This window comes from Eulemur rufifrons, chromosome 9, assembly GCF_041146395.1.
Source record: "Eulemur rufifrons isolate Redbay chromosome 9, OSU_ERuf_1, whole genome shotgun sequence".
Classification (NCBI taxonomy): Eukaryota; Metazoa; Chordata; class Mammalia; order Primates; family Lemuridae; genus Eulemur; species Eulemur rufifrons.
The window spans coordinates 43,081,125-43,103,267 of NC_090991.1; the positions used below are offsets into that span (position 1 = coordinate 43,081,125).

Consider the following 22,143-nt stretch of genomic DNA (forward strand, 5'->3'; position numbering starts at 1 on the left):
TCTGGTGTTTCCAATCTGCAGAGTACGAGGTGAGTGCTGGGCTCATCACTAAGTAGCTTGAATAATAATAAAAATTCATAAATGAACTTCTAATTACAGCTAAACATTCAAAAAGAGGACTGTAATAAGGTTCCACCGAGGAGATGACAGCTGAACTGGATCTTGAAGCATGATAAAGATTTCACCAGTGAGACAGTGAAGGACACTCCAAACAGCAAGAAGGAAAAGATGATAAAGAGCTTGTACTCAGGGTACAGCAGGTAACTCTCTCCCACAGGAGTATAGCATCAGTACATGAGACTGGAAAATTAGTAGATCTGAGACCATGGAGGTTCTTAAATAACAAAAGACATAAAACCTATGCATGCCTGTGTGCTTTGCATCCATTATCTCATTTAATCCTCAAAGACCACTCTACAGGTGAGGAAACAAACATAGGAAAGTAAAGACCAAGGTTACACTGATAAATGGAACCACCAGGGTTTGAACCCACCCAGTTAACCTCTGAGGGCACAAGCTTAAACTTCATACCTGTTCTACTTCTCTGCCTAACAGACCAAGCCCTTTAGACTTAATCTCACCAGCATGGGAGCCACTACAAAGTTTTTTCACAGCTGTTGCTTCTTTCTTCTCCATCTTCTCCTAATGGCCTCGGTTTTCTCTTTCAGGAGAGCAGAGGGAAAACGAAGAGGGGAATTTGGCTTCAAAAAGTTCATCTGATCATTCTCTCTGCCCAGTGGCCTGTGACTCATCTGAATCTGCCCCAAAGCCATGTCTTGCATTTAGGGGATTAATCACTATGATCACTTGTGGCTATTTATATTAGACTTTACTGCTTGAAAGCTCCAAGCTTCAAGTTCCAGCTACGTTGGTAAAGCAAGTAGTGACATCCTTGTATACAGATAGGGAAGAAGCTCAGAGAGATTAAATGGTTGGGCAAATCACTTCTCTGGTGGCTGTTTTCTTCATCTGTAACATGAGGCAGTTGAACTACATATTCCTTTACAACAACAAAACATTTATCATTCTGGACCTGCTCAGATTTATTTTTTTTTTTTTTTTTTTTTTTTTTTTTTTTTTTTGTTGAGACAGAGTCTCACTTTGTTGCCCAGGCTAGAGTGAGTGCCGTGGCGTCAGCTTAGCTCACAGCAACCTCAAACTCCTGGGCTTAAGCGATCCTACTGCCTCAGCCTCCCGAGTAGCTGGGACTACAGGCATGCGCCACTATGCCCGGCTAATTTTTTCTATATAGATTTTTAGGTGTCCATATAATGTCTTTCTATTTTTAGTAGAGACGGGGTCTCGCTCAGGCTGGTCTCGAACTCCTGACCTTGAGCAATCCACCCGCCTCGGCCTCCCAGAGTGCTAGGATTACAGGCGTGAGCCACCGCGCCCGGCCCCTGCTCAGATTTAGACAGCAATTTGGAAGCAAAAATCAATTTCATAACTCAGGTGTATCTCTACTATTGATAGCTTATGATGGGAAATAAAGTCCGGCGCTCCCTAGGCAAGCGAGAGGGCTTGTGCAGTAGGTCACCCCTCCTCTGTAGCGCTCTGCGCAAGGGCAGGACAGGAGCGAGTCCGGTGTAGCTATGGAACGGACTTTGCGGGCAGTGGGGACCTGTTTTGGGAAAGAACCCGAGAAAGGAAGTGTGCTACGCCATTGAGGGCCCCTACTTCCTGCTGCCGCGGGGACGATGCGGGGTCATTCGCGGGTGGGCTGCTCCGGGAGGGCCTGATCCTTTGGGTCTCTGGTGACTGGCAGAGGCGGTCGCGGGGTCCCGACCAGCTTGTTCCGGCGGCGGACCGGACTGGCTGACCTTGGCTGCTGCTGTTTGCAGCTTGTAGCCCAGGGTCGGAGCCAATGGCTGCTTGGGCCGCCGCCAGCCTGAGCAGGGCCGGTGCTCGATGCTTGTGGGCACAAGGCCCCGGTGTCTGGGCGGCTTCTCCACGCGTCCCCCAGCCCTTCCAGCCCGATCCCCAGGTCTGCGGCTCCGCTCCTGGCAGGACGCTTCACTTCACCGCGGTGGCCCCAGCCGGGCACAATAAGTGGTCCAAAGTCAGGCACATCAAGGGGCCCAAAGACACCGAAAGGAGTCGCATCTTCACCAAACTCTGTTTGAACATCCGCCTGGCGGTTAAAGGTGAGAACTTGACGGTGACCCATCGCTGGCCGCTGCTGCCCTCTCAGTGCCCAAGGCCTCGATTGCCTCCCAGAACTGGACTATTTTCTTTCCTTCCCCAATTCCCACCGTTGCCCACCTCATAAACCCTCAAAACATCTACCTACATTGAATGTCCCCACTCACCTTTCCAGACACTGAGCATCTATCTACCAGCTTGTCAGAGAGGGAGCTGCTCTTGAGACGATAAGACGGTAAAAGTGATTTCATCCTAGTCTGTAGCTGGGTACTTAATAGAAACAGATCCACAGAGCCAGGTCAGATGTGTGTCTCTCCTGAAAAGAAAAACAACCCTTGAAGTTGCCTCTAGGAGCATATAGGCTGTGGCAGGGGCATTGAATAAAGAAAGCTATTACTTACCTAGGCCTCAGTTTACCTTATTAGGGTTTCTTGAACACATTTTCCTGTCAGGTGGGTTTGCAACCGTGTCTTTTCTCCATTGTGTGACCACCCTAAAAAGGCTTTTTTTCTGTTTAGTACCAGTCATCTGTAGTAGTAGAGAAAAAGTCCTATAAAAAGCATGGACTTTGGAGTCAGGAAGACTTGGTTTCTGTCACTAACTTACGACCTTGAGCAAGTGGTGTTGAGTTTCTGCTTCCTTTTCTGCAAAACAGGGATAATGCCCACCTTGAGGTAATTTATGGCACATAAGAGGCACTCAATTAATATTAATTTACCTTTGCAACGTATGCCTGGTATTTCTCTTTGCTTCTTTTTCTTCTAAATTCTTGATATTATGTTCAACACTATCAAGTGTTTATTTTGTGCCAGGCACTGGTAATACAAAGATGATGAGATACAGCCCCTACCCGCAGAGAGAATGAGCATGATTACAATGTCATGTGAGCATTTCAATACTTATGCACAAAATAGCAGAGTAAGAGCAAGGGGTGTTAATAAGTCCAGGAGATGTTGTTAGCATCTAGGTCCCTTACCTCTTCATCTAACACAAAGTGTAGTTCACTGAAACGTAGCAGAGTAACTGTCCCTAAAGTCAGAATGAATTAGAAACTTCTTTTCCAAAATACTTCTCCTCCGTATCCCATTTAAACACTGAATAAAATGTTCTAAACTAACCCAGGGCTAAGTGGTGACTTGCCACTGTTTCAGTTTAGGGAGGGGGTGCTGGAAATCCCTTTTGTCTCCCATGCTGTAAGGAGATGTCTTTACTCACTCTTTTCTCTATCTCAGAGGGAGGCCCCAACCCTGAGCTCAACAGCAACCTGGCCAACATCTTAGAGGTGTGTCGCAGCAAGCAAATGCCCAAGTCAACGATTGAGGCAGCACTGAAAATGGAGGTGTGTCCTGTTTGACATGCTTGTTATTGATCACAGCCTCCACAGGTTTCATGTATGGAAGGCCACCAAACAACTACTTAAATTTTCAGAGAGAAGGGTAGCAATGTGGTTGATACCCTCAATCCAGAGGCTCCTCGGGGCTCTTTGTCCTTGGCCATTGGTTGTAGGAGCATAATTGGGAATAGGCTGCACAGTGTACAGAACCATACAGCCTGGGACTGTTCAGCCAAGTTGGGAGGAGATGAGGTAGAAAAAAGGGGTACAGTGCTGGGGAGGCCCTGATGTTAGGTTGAGGAAGGGTTTGTTTTTCTTTTTCAGATGTTTATGCGCTAAGGAAGAAAAACTAGTAGAAAGGGAGAGGGTGGGGGATAGTGATAGTGGGAGATCAGGGATGTAGGGCCCAGGTGAGGGGACACCTTTTCCTCTGGGACAAGTAGGAAGGATCTGAGGAAGCAATAAGAGTCTTAATAGCTAATAGGTATTGAGTGCATACTGCAGGCCAAGCACTTCAATAAGGACTCTGTATGGATTATCTCACTGAGTCCTCAAAACAACCTTAAACCACTGAGGCACAGAAAGATGAGGTGACTTGATTCAGGTCACACAGAAAATAACAGACTTGAAACCAGACGTACTCGAGAGCCTGTGCTGTCACCATTATATTACTGCCTTCATGTAGGCTGTGATGCAGATAACGTGGTGGAGATAGAGGATTTTTCCCCCCACCTAGTGGCCCTTTATTTCCTTTGGGAAAGAGGAAGGGAGAAGTTATTAGTTGAGAGTTCCTGGAGGGGTGCAGGACAGGTGCTTTGAGAGAGTGGTGAAGATCAGATATATGGACAAGGGATGAGAAGGGATGTAGAAGGTCCAGAGGAAAGTGGTCACTAGAGTTCTGGATTATTTGGATTTTGAGACCATGCTGTTTTGGGCAGTTCTTATGACAAGGCCTAGGTGTGTGATTTTTCACAGCAATACTCAGCAACCGGCCGGGCACGGTGGCTCACGCCTGTAATCCTAGCACTCTGGGAGGCTGAGGTGGGCGGATCGTTTGAGCTCAGGAGTTCGAGACCAGCCTGAGCAAGAGCGAGACCCCATCTCTACTAAAAATAGAAAGAAATTATATGGACAGCTAAAAATATATATATAGAAAAAATTAGCCGGGCATGGTGGTGCATGCCTGTAGTCCCAGCTACTCGGGAGGCTGAGACAGGAGGATCGCTTGAGCTCAGGAGTTTGAGGTTGCTGTGAGCTAGGCTGATGCCACGGCACTCACTCTAGCCTGGGCAACAGAGTGAGACTCTGTCTAAAAAAAAAAAAAAAAAAAAAAAAAAAAATACTCAGCAACCCAGGTTAGGAGCATTGAAACTTGACAAGAGTTTCCTACAGGATGTGGGTGTAGGAGGATGAGTCTTGGTGGGAATGGCTGGGGGGACAGATGTTGGATTCTGTGGGGCAGAGGAGGAAGCAAAACTGGGAGATGACTGATTGATTGGGAAGGAGTAGGCAGATAGACTCCCTTCCAGTTACTTCAAAAGTTGGTCCCAAGGGTCTCTTCTTAGAGGGCAGGGACAAAAATAAAGACTTTAAGAGCTCAGGATCTAGCCTAGAGAGCCCATCCCACAGAATCAACTTTGTGGTACCTGTGGTTCTGGGCTGACATGTGGGAGGAAATTGGGAAACATGAACGTGTACTTGTGTTGTTTGTTACAGAAAACTAAGGACATATATTTGCTGTATGAGGGTCGAGGCCCTGGTGGCTCTTCTCTGCTCATTGAGGCATTGTCTAACAGTGGCTCCAAGTGTCAGTCGGACATTAGACAAATCCTGAAGAAAAATGGGTACGTGTGTTCCTAGGAGGATGTGGAAGGGGACAGAACCTTTAGGCAAGTACTGTTGATCTCTGGTAGTGTTTCAAGTTTTTTGGGTTTTGTTTTTTTTTGCATTAAAAAAAATTTTTTTTTACTATTATGGGTACATAACGGTTGTATTATTAGTAGTATTTCTTTTTTTTAGAGAGAGACTGGGTCTCACGGTGTTGCCCAGGCTGGTCTTGAACTCCTGGCCTTAAGCAATCCTCCTGCCTTGGCCTCCCAAAGTGCTGGGATTGTAGGCATGAGCCACCATGCGTAGCCGTGTTTCAGGTTTTAAGCATACTTCCTCCTTAGCAGAATCCAGTTAGTGAATTGATTTCCCCTTAAAGTGTTCTATACTATGCAGGATCCAAAAGACTTGTTCAGGCCGGGCGCGGTGGCTCACGCCTGTAATCCTAGCACTCTGGGAGGCCGAGGCGGGTGGATTGCTCAAGGTCAGGAGTTCGAGACCAGCCTGAGCGAGACCCCGTCTCTACTAAAAATAGAAAGACATTATATGGACAACTAAAAATCTATATAGAAAAAATTAGCCGGGCATAGTGGCGCATGCCTGTAGTCCCAGCTACTCGGGAGGCTGAGGCAGTAGGATCGCTTAAGCCGAGGAGTCTGAGGTTGCTGTGAGCTAAGCTGACGCCACGGCACTCACTCTAGCCTGGGCAACAAAGTGAGACTCTGTCTCAACAAAAAAAAAAAAAAAAAAAAAAAAGACTTGTTCATCAGGTGTAGGAGAGGATCTTTGTCCCATTATCTGATCTGTAGCCATATAATACCCATGTCTTAATATGTTCCACCAGTACTGGAGTCTTAATGGCACAGGCAATGATGAGCAGTCTTTGCATTCTCCAAACTCTAATCAGAGCAGAAAATAGAGGATGGGGCTATTCTTGGACTGTTCCCTTACCCAGCGGCAGCTGCATCTTCTCCTTCAGGAAGAGAGCCACTCCGTGTCTGTGTGTGCTCCGTAGGCTGGGTGGGAAAGACAGCATTAGACTGCTGTGCTTTATGGAGGCTGGGTGTCTAGGGCATTCACTCACTCCAGCCCATTTCCTTCCCTGTCAGGGGAATGATGACTGAAGGAGCTCGTCACTCCTTTGACAAAAAGGGGGTGATCGTGGTTGGAGTAGAAGACAAAGAGAAGAAAACAGTGAACCTAGAGCGTGCCCTGGAGCTGGCAATTGAAGCGGGAGCTGAGGATGTCAAGGAGACTGAAGATGAAGAAGAAAATAACATTTTCAAAGTAAGTATGAAGCCTTTGTGTTTGGTGGGCTTTCAAGAGGGCCCTAATAGGTGCCTTCAGGCATGCCTCTCTTGATTTCTTCCTCCTGCACCCCAGGGTAGAGGTGAGACAGAGAGTTCACATATTACACTAACATTTATTAAGTGAATACTGGATAGGGCCTACTCTACTGAGCACTATGAGGAAGATTCAGAACGCTGAAAACGTGTGCCTGCCAGTGAAGAGCTCAAACCCAGTGATACATTACAGTCGTTTTTATACTTAGGACTTTGCAAGTTCTGTCTGCTTTTGTCTTATTACATTCTGGCTCCTCAGCACCTGACTTTCCTTTATTCCCAGTTTATTTGTGATGTTTCTTCACTGCATCAAGTGAGGAAGAAGCTGGACTCCCTGGGCCTGTGTTCTGTGTCCTGTACACTAGAGTTCATCCCCAACTCAAAGGTGCAGCTGACTGACCCCGACCTGGAGCAGGCTGCTCATCTCATCCAGGTTCTCAGCAACCACGAGGATGTGATCCACGTCTATGACAACATTGAGTAACCGGGTCGTAGGTGCCCCCAGCTTCCTTCCTAGGCAAGTGGCAGCCCATTCTGGAACACAGGCCTCTGCAGTGATCTCTGAGAGTAAAGCAGAAGGTGGGTACCTAGCAGGTCAGGAAGCCTATGGCTTGAACTTGTGGCCTTGAGGCCAAGGGAACCCCACACTTCCAAGGGACCTCTTTGTCAGCTCTGCTGGTGTCTCAGAGCCCTTCTGGATGAGTCTCCTGACACCCTCCTGGATGCAAGGTGGGGCCACCTCGCTGGTCAGATTCTGATCTCAGGTAGTTGGCCCTTGTGGGGATTATAAGTGCCCTGAGGCCCTATGTACTAGAAACTGCTCTTAAATAATAAGTGATTGATCTTGGTTGCTGCGTTGCTGTTGTATGGCCCTTGAGTTTTCCTGAGTTGTGTCCAACGGTTGGGATCCTCTGGATTAACTTTCAAGTCCGTAGACTTAGTTCTACTACTTCAGTCGCTCTGTTGTTTTTTTGATTGGTTGTAAAAATGTAGCTGTGTCCAGGTACTGTGTGGTCTAATGCTGGTCTTATGGCCTAAACCTGTCGTTCATTCATGTAACAAGTATTTCTGGAACACCTATATGTACTAGGAACTGTACTTATCTAGAGCACAAGCTACTCAACTGGTGCCCTCTGTCAGATCCTGCACTAAGATGTAAGACCTCAGAGGGAAGACCCAAGACTGCTCTCTACTAGAGCTTCCCCAGGGCAGTGTGAGCTGCTGTGCATGCATCTTTTATTCTCTTTGTGTGACCTCTGGGCCCTTCCACCAGAGATCTTAAGGCTCTAGCCCAACAGGAAATCAAGTGCCAATGATAAGGAACTCCCCAGGCCCTGCTTTGCCTGGGCCCCTGTGTGTTCTGAGATTGGTCAGAGTGGACTTGTGAGCAGGTTGGGCTGTCCTCAGGGAAGGCTACACCAAGCTGGTTCTCAGAACGTCCAACCCTAGCTCCTTTTTATCCCTGATGCCAAGTGATGGGGCACTGGGAACTGGAGAGGAAACAGAACAGAAGGAAGATGGAAGGGCTGTGTCAGAAGCCTGGCCAGGTAGGAGATAGGGGCCTTGGTGTCTTTTTTGTTCCTAATAGTTACTTCTGGGTTTAGAGAGGCCAGGAGTGCCAACACCCTGTGCCAGAGCTTGTCAAGCCTTGTCAGGCCTGGAGTGGCTTTTGATCCCTGTCATCTACCTCCTTATAAGTTGTTTAAGCCAGTTCTGAGTTCAGAGTAATTTTCCTGAAGGAGCCTCAGGTGAATAAGGATGGAAAAGAACTAAACCAAATTGACTATAAATGATAACTTCAGCTTCTAGGAAAAACAGATTACTAGTTCCACAATGACTTCAGCACTGGAGAGCAAGAGCTACAGGGAAGAAAACCAATGAAATAATCAATGATCACACCACTGCATATACCCTTACACCTCATTTCATAATCATAGTACTACCTGGGACTCTTTAGTGTTTATAGGAGATAACTCATCCAAATATCTGAATAGCTCATTGTTAAAAAAGACAACTAAAAAAAAAAGGCAACTTAAAGTTTATATGCTGTTTCATAATGAATAAGATACTTTCATATGTAATTTGATTTTCCCAACAAACCTATAAAATAGGCAAAGTATTTAATGCATAAATGATCTCATACAAACCAGCTGAGAACAGGTCTAATACCAAATTTTTCACAGATAGACCTTGGTTTATAAAATAGCTCTATTTTGGAAATGTTGAATGTAAGTTAATTTAGAGGAATCTGAGCATTTCTAATCTGAGAAATCTGTACTAAGGGAGCCTACTCTTGAAGGGAACTTGGCCACTCACGTGAATAGGTCTCTTCTAATTTAAGAGGTAGAATTTATTAATATGGGTTGTTGCATAACCAATTTTCTCATATCAAGGCATGTTGCAGGAACGCACAGTAACAGCTCTTGTGAAGATGGCTCTGCACTGACCCCTGGCGGTGCCCTGCAGACTCTACTGCAGTTAATAGGGAAAGGCGGAAATGAACCTTTACTTGAACTTGTTCTGCTGTCTCTAGATCTTGTAAAGAGACCAGGAGCTAATTTTAAAAAATGATGAAAAAAAGATGGTCACATCCATATGATGAGGTATTATTCTGTCACTAAAAATTACTTTTCAAAGAATATTTTGTCAGAGAAAATGTTTGACAACATAATGTTAAGTGGGGGGAAAAAAGATACAACCTTAAATAGTATGGCCCACATTTTGAAATGTCTATGTGTATATTTATATAACATATTGTATATGTTTATTTTTTTAAAAAAGACTATAAGGAAATATACCAAAATATCAAAACTATTATATTAATAGTTATCTCAGAGTGGTGATGTTATTAATGAGTTTTATTTTCTATAATCATGTATTACTTTCATCAGGGGAAATATTTTAAAAAATAAAAATAAAAACTAATCATATTATTGGTCCACTAGGGAAATAACATCCAAGAGTCTCGGAGACAGGCACACCTCACCTTAAAGTCAAAGGAGTGGGATCTGGTACTGGCTTGATTTGCCTTATCTCTGGTCATTGTCTTAGCAACACAAAATCATTCAAGGCTTCGAAGCCAACCTGGGCTTACTTTCAAGCGTTCTTTTGGTGGGGTGGAAGTATCTGTGATAGGCTCTGTCCACAGCCTTGACTCTTATAAGAAGCACTCATGTGTGTAGCCACTTCCCCTCTGTCAGAGGCCCTGGCTGAATCAAAGAGGAACAGTGAAGCCTCTGCCTCCAGTCAACTGTGGAAATTCAACCATATGGTTGAGTTACTGTTTTTTCTCTGAAACTTATAGCACAGCAGTCAGCAAAGTTTCAAACTCTAAGAGCCCACGATTCCCTAACTGTTAATTGAATCCCTGCAGACTCCTCTGGAGACATGCTATGAAGAGAAAATAAAATAGTAGGTCTGGCAAAAAGAGAATGCTATGATAGATACCACACTACTCTTGACTGAAATCACTTTCTCTCTTTATTCTATGCCCAGCCAGTAAACAGGATAGCAGTTTTTACTTTTTTCCTCTTTTTATCTTTTGTGTATGCCAAAAAGGTAACGTATATTATTTTTAAAAAGTCAAACCTTACAGAAATATTTAAAAAAAAATAAAAGTCCCATCTAATGCTACCTACTAAGGTACAACCACTGTTAACAATCTATATTATTCCACTCTTTGGAGCTCGTCTGCTGAGAAACAAATTATGGCTCTTCCACTTGGTAGCAACCTTGAACAAGAACTTAACCTTTTTGCACCTGTTTCTTCACCTGTAAAGTGAGGGTAGTAATAATACCTACTTCATAGGGCTGTTTTGAGAATTAAATGAGTTAATATATGTTAAGCACTTAAAACAGTGCCTGGAAATAGTAAATGTTCAATGAATGTTGGCCTTTTTCTCACTAAATATAAATGAACATTTTAAAAAACTGAAATGTGATCACTCTATACACTTTATAATCTGTTCTTTTTTTGTTTCCCACTTCACCTTATATGTCCTAGATACCTTTTGGCATTAAGCCAGAGAAGTCTCTTCATTCTTTTTAGTAGCTACATAATATTTTATTGTATTAATGTGCCATAATTTAATTAGCCAGTCTCCTATCAATGGACATTTGGATTGTCTATCTTAAAAAAGATGCTACAATGAACATTCTTTACCTTTGTTCACTTGCAAAATATTCTTTAGGACAAATTTATAGAACTTGGAAAATAAAAGAAAATTAAAAATATTTATAGGACTGGAATTTCAAAATGAAAAATAATTTTTATTTAGAAGTAAATGTCAATAATTTATAAAATATGGCTATAGAAATCTGAGTTATACATTATTCCTTTTTTTTTTTTTTTTTTTTTTTTTTTTGAGACAGAGTGTCACTTTGTTGCCCTGGCTAGAGTGAGTGCCGTGGCATCAGCCTCGCTCACAGCAACCTCAAACTCCTGGGCTTAAGCGATCCTACTGCCTCAGCCTCCCGAGTAGCTGGGACTACAGGCATGCGCCACCATGCCCGGCTAATTTTTTATATTTTTTTTTAGTTGGCCAGATAATTTCTTTCTATTTTTAGTAGAGACGGGGTCTCGCTCTTGCTCAGGCTGGTCTCGAACTCCTGACCTTGAGCGATCCACCCGCCTCGGCCTCCCAGAGTGCTAGGATTACAGGCGTGAGCCACCGCGCCCGGCCCATTATTCCTTGATAATGCAGATAAACTAATTGAATTGATAATCCCAATATATTCAACTTTACCTCTGAATTAAAACAATTTTCATCAAATCAGGTGGTAGGTTTGTTGGATTTTTTTCTTTTTACACCAATCCATTGAGCTATCCCCTAAGAGAATTCATTTATTCATATTTATTATTCTCTATCACATATTCAAGTGTCCCTGTGTTCCTGAAAGAAAAAAAGGAAAGTGTGCAGCTGCTGTGGGATTGGGCTGCCCAGTGGGACCAGCACTTTCTGAGGCCCTGAGCACGGAGGGGTAGGTATGGCTCAGGTGCTTACCCAGGGGTATCCACTCAGTGTAAAACCAGGAGAGACACCCTTGAGAAGGCATGGGAAGCTTCACAGGGAAAATGAATATTGAGAGAAAGCAACACGGAGAAGCTAAAATACTGTACATAAGTAAATGGGAGCATTCATGGAAATCACATTCAATTACTAACACCCCCATTTGAGGTTCACTTATTCATTTGACAAATATTTATGTTTTTTGAATGTGCTATGAAAGATGATAAGCATACTGATTTGAATGACAGCTTCTGTTTTTATGCTTACTTTGTTAAAGGCAGTTACAATAGAGAGGGACAAATGCTTTGATGAAGAAAGTACTGAGTGCTCTGCGAGCATGTCAGAGGGCCTTAACCCAGACTTGGAGGTGTCAGTCTGGAAAGGCTTCCTGGGGGAGTGATGTTTAGGCCAAGTTCTTTCCTGAAAGAACGAAGGCAGGAGCAAGCAGAAATGGAGAAGAGCACTTGGTACAGAGAACATAGCACGTAAAAAAGTATAGAGGCAAAAGACAGTCATATTTGAGGAACTACCAGTGGTTCGTGTGGCTGGAGCATAGAATTTGAATGATAAAGTTGGAAGAGGTGAGAAATGGAAGGAGAAGAAGAAATCGGTTGGGTCCTGAAGGACCTTCTTAACTACATTCTCAGATTTGACTTATCCTAAGGATGATGGGAAACCATTAAGTTTTTAAACAGGGTATGAGAGGATCAGGTATCCATTGTAGAAAGATCACCTGTGATGTGAATATGCATTTAGAGGCTCTTACACTAAGTAATGCAAGTAAGAACTTTTGGTGATTTGAACTAGGATGGTGAAGCTGGGGATGGGAGAGGAATGGACAGATTGGTGGCATGGTCAGGACTGGCTGTGTGGGAAGGCAGATGGAGAGGAAGAGCTCTCTGATAATTCAAATGTATCTAACTTGCAGAACTGAAGATGGATAGAGGAAATAAAGAACTGTGGAGAAAAGTGATGAGTTCAGTTCAGACCTGGAATTGGAGGTGTCTGTGGGATACCCAAAGGGTGATGCCTCTGGAGCTCAGAAGAAAGACCTCCCAGAGCTAGAAATACAGTTCAGATTCTGGAATCCTCAGCACATTCGGTAACTGCAGTTTCGGAATGTTTGAGATGGTTGGTTGAGGGACAGGCAATGGAAATGAAGCCCACAAGAAGGCAGTTGTAAGAATGATAGAAGGTAAATCAGAAGGCTCCTTTCAGCTAAAGATTGATGCAGTTGTATTGCAGTTCTCTATGTGTGAGGCACCATTCTAAGTGCTGGTGATAGAGCAGTGAGCAGGACAGGATCCCTGTTCCTACACAGCTCAGGAAAGCAAACAAATAAATGTATAATTTCAGGCACCATGAAGTAAAATAAGGCAAAATACGGGCATACAGAATGATGGAGGGGAGAAACGCCATTTTGGATGTGGTGGTTATGAATGACTTCTCTTAAGAGTTGACATTTGAGCAGAGACCTGAATAAAGTGCAGACATGGGAATATCTGGGGAAGAGTATTCCGGGTAGAACAAATGGCACGTGCAAAAGTCCTGAGGTGAAAAGGCTTGGTACGTTCAAAGAATGGTAAGAAGGCCAGTGTGGCCAGAGGATAATGATGGAGGGAGAGTGGTAGAAGAGGTCCGAGAGCATGGTGGTAGCCTTCTGTTGTGCCTGACAGGTCATGACAAAGAGTTGGGGTTTTATTCTGAGTGTTGGAGGGCTGAAAGCAGGGGAGTGGCATGATCTGAATACATTTTACAAGGATCACTCTGGTTGCTGTTGGAGAATCATTTATTGGGCTGCCACAGAGGAAACAGGGAGACCAGATAGGAGGCTAGGGCAATCATTCCAGAGAGAGAGAGAGGGTGGTGGCTTGGACTGGGGTAGTGGTGGTAAGAAGTGGTTGGATTCAGATACATTTTGAAATGAAAGCTGAAAAGACTTGCTAAATGTTTGGATATATAGGTGTTAGGGAGAGAGAAGAATCAAGGAAGACTCATCCTAGGTTTGTACAGTCCCTGACTTAGGATGGTTTGGAAGAGATATGCATTTAGTAGAAACCATACTTTGAGTACCCATACAACCATTCTATTCTTTAAGTACTGTATTCAGTAAATTACATGAGATACTCCTCTGTTGTATTCTTAGTTGACAGTTGAAAATGGCATCTAAGGAAGATTATTCTAGAGCCTGACATATTACACTGGAAGAGGGACCAGAAGAGCACCCACATTAGTTGTGGTGGACTTGGCATCTGAAGATCTGGGTGTATAAAGTGTTGAGCAATTAATTATAGCCACGTTTTATTTTGGTATATCAAATATGATTGTTTTTGAACAATATTTAGTGGTACGGAAAAACACTTAAAATGTAAACACCACGGAACAACATAAAGGCATTTTTGTCAAACATCTATATAGGTAGGAAATAGATACGATTATCTCTGGGGTGGGATTTTTAAATTTTCTTTTTTATACTTTTCTGCATTGTTCAATTTTTTTTACAAAAGGCCAGTGTTACTTTTATAACCAGAAAAAAGTTATTTTCTGAAAGAACCTCTGGAGGAACTTACAGATTTCCAAGGACCCACATTCCAGCACTACCTCAGCCTCTGGGGCCTGTGGAACCAAGACCGGAGGGTGTGGCCCTGGAGGTAGGAGACCCAAGGAAAGAGGGGCAGTGGCGTGGCCGCCCCTGCCTCCGGGCGCAGCCAGGGGATCCGGCGGCAGAGGCCGCCGCACGCCGGGAAGCGCTCGGCGCCAGACCCTCCCCGTTCGTTAGGCGCCCCGTGCTGGGCACAGGGAGGACTAGGACGCCAGCACCGGGAACCGTCCAGACCGCGGCGGCCACCAAGAACCAGGAGGGCGGAAGGCCCGAGGGCCCCTCTAGCCGCCTTCTGCTAGCCCCAGCCCCAAAGTAGCCGGCGGGGAACGACGCCAGCCCGCGCGCCGGCCGAATCTTCAGTGACTGACGGGAGGTGGGAATGTGGGCGGAGCCTCACGACAGAGCCGTGATTGGAGCAACTGACACCTCCGGGGGAGAGGACCGCGAGCGCCAGCAAGGGATGCGCGGGGGAGGGGGGGGTGCCCAGAGACCTCTACGTGATTGGCTAGTAGTTCAGGGAACCGGGCGCTGTCTCGATGATTGACAGCCCTCGGAAACTGTCTTGGCTTCGCCCATTGGCATCCTGCAAGAGTAGGCGGGATTGGTTCATCCTGTGGTGCTGATGATTAGCTGGCGGCTGAGAGTTAGGGTGTTGGGAGAGAGTCGGAGGGGGGACGAGGGGGCCGCCGACTTCCCGCTCGTTATTGGCTAGTGGAGTGAGCGGCGGGTGGTGCGACGGTCCAGCGGCTGCCTGGGATTGGCGGGTGTTGGAGTGAGTGACAGATTGGGGGGCGAGCTGCGAGACCAGCGGTTTGTTTTTCGGAGCGTTCCTGAGGTGGAGAACGGTGGCCGGACGGAGCGACTGCGGGGCTGAGCGACTGGCGGGCAGGCGGGCCGAGCGGCGCCGCCGAGGCCGGGCTGGGCCAAGCCCAGGAGCGCCAGGGATGTAGCGGGCCACCCTGCCCATGCCACAGCGCCCGGCCGCGGGCGGAGCCGCAGCCGGAGCCTGGGGAGGCGGCGGGGGCCCCGAGCGCAGCCCGCGCCCCCCGCGCGGAGCCAGGCCCGCTGCCGTCCCCGCCGCCCGGGCCCCCGGCATGCAGCCCCGGCTGCGGAGGTGACACTGCCGGGCTCGAGCCGCCGCCGCCGCCGCCGCCATCGCCACCATGGGTGAGTGTCGCCACCGCCCCGGCCTGTGCCCGCGCTGCTTCGCGACGCCCCGCCCCAGGCTGAGGGGAGGAGGACCCTGGGCCGCCGCCTGACAGGCATGGACAGCCCGCCTGGCCTGGGGCTGCGGACCGCCGGCCGCTCGCCCGCCTCCCTCGCGGCGCCGCGGCCCAGGCGGGGGCTCTGGCTCTCCGGGCCCGCAGGGGCGGCTCGGCCGGCCGAGCCCACTCGGCAGCCCGCCTTCCGGGCGGCGCGGCGCGGCGGGTGCATCTCGAGAAAGCGGCGGCCCGACGGAGGGCCCGTGCTCGGCGGGGCAGCCCAGCTCTGGCCCGGGCGAGCCGGACCGCGAGCCCGAGGGAGGGGGAGCGAGAGCGCAGTGTGGGGCCCGGGCTGGAGGCTGGTGCAGGCCCAGCTGCTGTTGTGTCTTTTCCTTGATTTGCTTTTTTTTCCTGCCTGTGTCATTTCCTTCCCTTTGCTCACACAGGCCGGCCTGTGAGAGTTCCCGGGGCTTGCTCTGGAGCCCTGTGCGCGCCCCAGCGCAGGGGGGAGGGCGTGAGGGGATGGATCTCTGTTATCAACCTAGCGGTGGAGAAATGCGTGCAGCACGCAGATTGCTGGAGGTTAGGAATTGGTTGGGTGCTGCCACTTATAATTCTTATCTTACTTTTTGAAAAATCTGGTTTTACGTCTATTATCTTGCGGTATTCCTGAAATTATGTAACTTTTGAAAGAAACATTTGCTACACAAAAGAATTTCTATGAAATCGTTTCCTTTTTGTCAATATTTGCAATTTCTGCTGTGAAGATGTAATCTAAGAAAAGCTTTAATGTCTTACACACTCAGCATTTGAACTGAATTTTATTTCATATCCTTTATGGTAATTTAACAAATGACCCCTGGACAAGATTAAGAAGCAAATAACATTTGAAATGGGCTTTGGTTCTCTTGGTGTGTGTGTGTGTGTGTGTGTGACAGGTGTGAGACACTGTTGTCCCCAATCGCAAGTTTTGCAAAAATATTTGGTGTTGTCCTGAATAATAAAGGGGTAAACTTCAGTGAAAGGGTCCTCTGCAGAGCCATTTGTTGCTTCTGTGAAGTGCCCCATGTGAAGAGGGAACATTAATGTTTGCCTTGCCCTATAGCGAGGTCAAATCATTTTTGTAGGAGGTTAAGTGCATGCTGTATCACATTGGCCACATAGTCTTTTGTGATCCATCTTTACACTCTGCTTTGAATTAATTGCCTTGTTCTATTTAATGGTGTCCTTCATACAGTATGCTAAGGGTTTGTTCATTTGCTGGGCTTACTGTTTCCTTGTGCTTTACTTCAGAAGTGCTTACTCTTCTGGGGAAAGGTCTCTTATGAGAGTAGGCATAAAAGGAACCCAGTAAGGCCTGGTATTTAGATATATAATTCAACAAATCTTTATTGAACATTTACTATAAATGGGGCATGGAATTATTCTTGTCTTCCCCAGGATCAGATATTTATCTTGTATGTTATAGAATTTGAATCAATCTTTGATTTATGAACCTATATTGTGATAGTCTTTCTAATAAGTCTTTTCTTTTGTCCCATGGGAGCAGCCTTAAGTCCCAAAGGGGATTGTGAAAAACTTTAAGGTGTGCAGACCACCCAGTTCCCACATGACTGCTAAACCAGTTGGAGTGCCCAGATATGTTAGCTACATCTCATTATCTAATGTGAAAATGGATGTGAGCCTGTTTTCACATTTCAAGACATTTTCAGTAAGTGTGTGACTATGTGGAGAGTCCAGTGATGGGGAGGAAAGGTACCATATAGGTAGGATCCAAAGCCCCAAAGAAAAAAGGACCAGGAACTCAGTATCTTCTCATTTGTTCCCGTGTCAGTTTTACATGAAGAAACTGAGGCTGTATATTAGGCAAGTTTGTTTAAGAACCACTGCCCTGGCTTTCTTTAGCACTCCCCTTTTCCCATACAATTCTTTCTCTCTTTTATTTTATTTTATTTATTTATTTCTTTGGTAGATGAACTTGACACACTATTAGAGCTAATATTGAATTCTCCTAGACACCTGGTTCTTTAATTTGCTTTGTATAGGGCTCAGGGAGGATATATGTACACACCCTTTCTCTCTTAAATACTAATTTCCATTTTGGTGATGTAAAATATAAAAATTCAAATCCCCAGTTTAGTTAGTTTTTTTAGTTGCTGTAGTTCTAAATAAACTCAAGGGGTTGATAAGAGAGAAACATAGACTTCTTAATATTTTAGTTATACTTGTTAAACTCCAACCCAGTGAGGAAAGGACCAAAACTAATTTGAGTCTCTGCCCCGCAGGTTCTTTGGTTGACAGTCGTATTTTCCTTAGCTGTTCTAAGCCCTAGACTAAAACTTCTTTGACAACTTGGGTTAATAAAAACAGGTCAGTTTTTATATTGGCTGTTAGCTCCAGTAAATTTCTAGTGGAAACTATACTTATCCCTGTAAATAATAGGAAATTTTTTATTTTATTTTATTTTATTTTTTTGCTTTGATACTATGTGGCTTTAAAAAAATCTGGATTCACTGGTCATTTTTCCTTGGTCACACTAGAATTATCTCCCAGTTTTAGTAAGTGTAATGGTAAATGCTGTTAATAGTATCTGAGATTAATTCATTAGTATTATTTGGTCTTTTTATAAATGTAATCTCAAACTTAGTGTGATATATTACTAAAAAATATGTAACAATTTGGAAATGTTACGGGAAACTGTAGTGAATTGAATATAGGATTACAGATGATCTGGTTCTGGTTTGAGGTTAGAATCATTGTGACTTATAGCAGACACCTGTGTCTCTAGGGTTCCAAGGGTGTTGGGAGCTTCCTGTTAGACTAGTCTCAATTCACTTTAGGTAGAATCTGACCACCTGTGTAGACTCTGAATAGTTAGCAATTTTGATTTGATTGAAACGTGGATCACAATTTATTAATCAACATGGCTATGTCATGATTATATTTCTGACATTTAAAAAATGCAATTGGATTTTAAAACTGAATTTTAGGCATTTACAAAATGTAAATATATGTCCAAGTGAGCATTACTTAGGGGACTACACAGAGGATAAGATGCTGTTCTTCTGGTTCAATGTAAGCTATCCATTTATTCTTTATCCATTTGTCAGATACCTCCCATGTGCCAGACATAGTATTAAGCCTTGTACCTGCATTATCCTGTCCTCAAGAAGTTACAGTTAGTTAAGGTGAACCAGAAACATGTAAACAAATAAGTGCTAAAGCATGTAAAGGTACAGAGGAGGGAGAGATCAATTCTGTAGTTTTGGTGTTGGCACGTATAATTCTATAGGATCCAGTCCTTTGAGCTAATTTCATCAAACATTAAATATAGGCCAGGTGTGATGGCTCACGCCTATAATCCTAGCCCTCTGGGAGACCTAGGCAGGAGGATTGCTTGAGCTCAGGAGTTTGAGACCAGCCTGAGGAAGAGCAACAGCCCATTTCTACGAAAAACAGAAAAATTAGCCAGGTATCTGTTGTCCCAGCTACTTGGGAGGCTGAGGCAGGAGGATCCCTTGAGCCCAGGAGTTTGAGGTTGCTGTGAGCTACGATGTTGCCACTGTGCTCTACTCAGGGCTACAGAACAAAACTCTGTCCCTAAAAAATAAAAATAAAATAAAATATCCCTAGAGTTTGAACACCTATATTGATTCTTATGAGGAAGCGATGGCTTACTTTGTAATATGCATTTTAAAATTTTGACCCCTCAATTAATATTGAATGTCTCTTATATTCTTGGACCAAAAAAATAAATGCCAGGATTTAATTTTGCTATCTAGGAAAGGTTCATTCATGCTCTTGAAGGAGAAAATTTTCTTATGAATTGGGGATTGGGCTTTATTTCGTATGCTTATTGTAAAATGATGTTTGCCCCGGGTATGGACAGGGTGGAGGGAGTGAAAGTATGTGAAATGTCATGAAGTGGAAGATAGTAAATTCTGACTCAGGGATACTGAAGCCTGAGCTCTCCTGAGTGAGCAGTTCAATCAGACGATCTGGCAGAGCCAGATAGAGCATTGGCAAGATGAAGAAATAACATCATTAGTTAAGTGAAAACAAAGATAAAAATATTACTTTAGGGATTGTATACATGGAAAAGAAAGCGTGTGTGGCATAGTAAACAGACATCATGCAGGACAACACTGTTTATTGGAGAACATGGTGCTTTTGGCAACTTTTCTGGGTTTTTAGCCAAGGGACCTCATAAGTGGGAATTGCCTTAAACCTTCCTTTTAGATAGAGGTAATAGCTCAGTATGGAAGAGTGGCTTCCTGCTGAAGCTAAAGAAAGAGGAGTGTGTTGCCTGGCAGCCTCCATACCACAGGTCAGGGTATCAGGAGAAGGAAAAACACATGTCAGAGAGGAATTACAGGTACCTGTCTACTTAAAACTGTTTAAGAGCTTCCACTTTTAAAGCCTGAACTCTAATCCTTGTTTCATAGATGCCTTCTTTTCTATTTTCCATGAATACTCCTCACCTTCCTAGATTTTTAAACTGTTAGTCTCTAGAATTAACTGCTTTCTCTTAGTGCTTCTTCAGGTAGTTTCTAAGTATGTCAGACCCCCATCCTCAGGAAATCTTTCCAAGGTTATAGCACGTTATTACTCCTCCCTCAACTTGTTCACATGTAAAGTTCACAAATAAATTGTTGATTTCTACTACTTCTAATTTTCTATTAATCTCCAGCTTCTTGATTCCCTTTAAAATTTTGTTTCTGCCTCTGCCACTCTACTGGACATTTCTGGCCTATGCCTGCTACTACCCTTCTTTGGTCTTGGCTTCAGTGGCCACTCTTGTGTTTTCCAATCCTCTCAAAGGCTTCCTTGCCAGCTTCCCTTCTTCCTACTCTACTTGATCTGGATTACTCACTGAGGAACAGTCCCTGACCCTCCTTTCTTCCTCTGTATCCCTTGTTTACTCTTTGTGTCCTTTTTCCTCCTGAGTTCGTTTTCTAAGCTCTCTGGCATAGCTGGAACTGCTTGCTTTTCTTGAAGAATCTTTATTCTGTTAATAATTGTATAAAATCATCTATATAACCTCTTACTATTTGTATTTTTGAAAATTTATTTTTTTTCATTTCTCCCTGCATAGAAAGCTAAAGATAGAATTGAAAAAATATTTTTATATATTTGTCTATGTACTCTTGTTTGTATATTGTCTATAATTCAGTCTTTTTTATAACCTCTTGTGTGTTGTTTATCTTTTTATCCCTAGAGTTTGAACACCTTGAAGTATCTTTTAAAACTTTCTGGCCGGGTGCAGTGGCTCATGCCTGTAATCCTAGCACTCTGGGAGGCCGAGGCAGGCAGAGATTGTTTGAGCTCAGGAGTTCAAGACCAGCCTGAGCAAGAGCGAGACCCCGTTTCTACTAAAAAAAAAAAAAAGAAAGAAAGAAATTAGCTGGACAACTAAAAATATATAGAAAAAATGAGCCAGGCATGGTGGCGCATGCCCATAGTCCCAGCTACTTGGGAGGCTGAGGCAGAAGGATTGCTTGAGCCCAGGAGTTTGAGGTTGCTGTGAGCTAGACTGACTCTGCAGCATTCTAGCCCAGGTGACAGAGCAGGACTCTGCCTCAAAAAAAAAAAAGAAAAAAAAAAAAACAAACTTTCTAATATATAATATGTGATAAGTGTTCAATAAATGGTTATTGTTAATGATTAATGAAAATTTGGAATGAAATTAAGTATCAGGGTATATTAAATGGCCTCCAGTCTTTTTCCATTGACCTTTTCCCATTAATAATAATAGCCAGCATTTTTTTTTTTTTTTTAGCATTACTAAGTGTTAGGTACCTTGAGAAATAATTTGTAAGTTTTCTTTTTCTTTTAACTCTCCTAGTAGCTCTGTGAAATAATACTCTCATTATCTCCATTTTACAGATGAGGAAAATGAGTTTTAGGGAGAATAAGTAATTTGGTCAAGGCCTCCTTACGCTCAAATTTTTCTGACTCCAATGTTCATATTCCTGACTGCTGTACTTTTAAGAAAGCTGTAATTTGTTTTTAAAAACTTTGTTTTTGTTTTCTTTAAGGAATGCCACATTGAGGGAGTGCTGATAATTCTGCAAAAATCTCAATCCATACCACAGGAATAACTGTGGCTGCCAAGTGTTTGTAGCGATGTTGCTTTTTGGGGGAAGAGAAAAAAACTCAATCTAGGAAGAAATGCCTAAAAGAGCCACTTGATTTACTTCCTGTCTTTATCCATGTCCTCAATTTGAATTATCAGTTGAAGAACCCATCTGCCTCTGGTAATGTGTTTGACTTTGACACAAAATCAGAATCTATAACCCTGCTCTCCTTGTGTCAGTTGTCCCAGATTTCAGGTGATAGTGCCAACTATTCCTCTAGTGCAGCGGTCCCCAACCTTTTTGGCACCAGGGACTGGTTTCATGGAAGACAATTTTTCCACAGTCTGGGGGTGGGGTAAGTAGGGATGGTTTCGGGATGATTCAAGCATATTACATTTATTGTGTACTTTATTTCTATTATTATTACATTGTAATATATAATGAAATAATTATACAACTCACCATAATGCAGAATGAGTGGGAGCCTTGAGCTTGTTTTCCTGAAACTAGACAGTCCCATCTGGTGATGGGAGACAGTGATTTATTATGGTCTCTATACAGTCACACCTCTCTGCTAATGATAATCTGTATTTGCAGCCACTCTCAAG

The 22,143-nt window shown here is 44.2% G+C and overlaps 2 protein-coding genes across 7 annotated transcripts in view; both read left to right on the top strand.

The window, feature by feature from the left end:
- Positions 1–1,679: 1,679 nt before the first annotated feature.
- Positions 1,680–9,327, top strand: TACO1 (translational activator of cytochrome c oxidase I). Its single transcript, XM_069481605.1, has 5 exons — positions 1,680–2,144; positions 3,375–3,481; positions 5,192–5,319; positions 6,412–6,589; positions 6,929–9,327. The coding sequence occupies exons 1-5, from the start codon at positions 1,865–1,867 to the stop codon at positions 7,127–7,129; spliced, it is 894 nt and encodes a 297-aa protein (XP_069337706.1). The 5' UTR covers positions 1,680–1,864; the 3' UTR covers positions 7,130–9,327.
- Positions 9,328–15,070: 5,743 nt separating this feature from the next.
- Positions 15,071–22,143, top strand: part of MAP3K3 (mitogen-activated protein kinase kinase kinase 3) — a 62,390-nt gene continuing 55,317 nt past the window's right edge. For 4 of the 6 annotated variants that reach the window (XM_069482754.1, XM_069482755.1, XM_069482758.1 and 1 more), the window contains exon 1: positions 15,071–15,423. In XM_069482754.1, coding sequence (XP_069338855.1) covers positions 15,420–15,423 — 4 coding nt within the window. In that variant the 5' untranslated portion in view covers positions 15,071–15,419. The remainder of the gene's footprint in view (positions 15,424–22,143) is intronic. The other 2 variants (XM_069482753.1, XM_069482757.1) reach the window with 1 other exon arrangement.

Excerpts from the sequence above, each read along its gene's own strand:
- TACO1 (XM_069481605.1), top strand. The coding sequence starts at position 1,865 with ATGGCTGCTTGGGCCGCCGCCAGCCTGAGCAGGGCCGGTGCTCGATGC. Across the intron at positions 2,145-3,374 it reads CATCCGCCTGGCGGTTAAAG|AGGGAGGCCCCAACCCTGAG; the intron begins GTGAGAACTTGA and ends TCTCTATCTCAG. Across the intron at positions 3,482-5,191 it reads AGGCAGCACTGAAAATGGAG|AAAACTAAGGACATATATTT; the intron begins GTGTGTCCTGTT and ends TGTTTGTTACAG.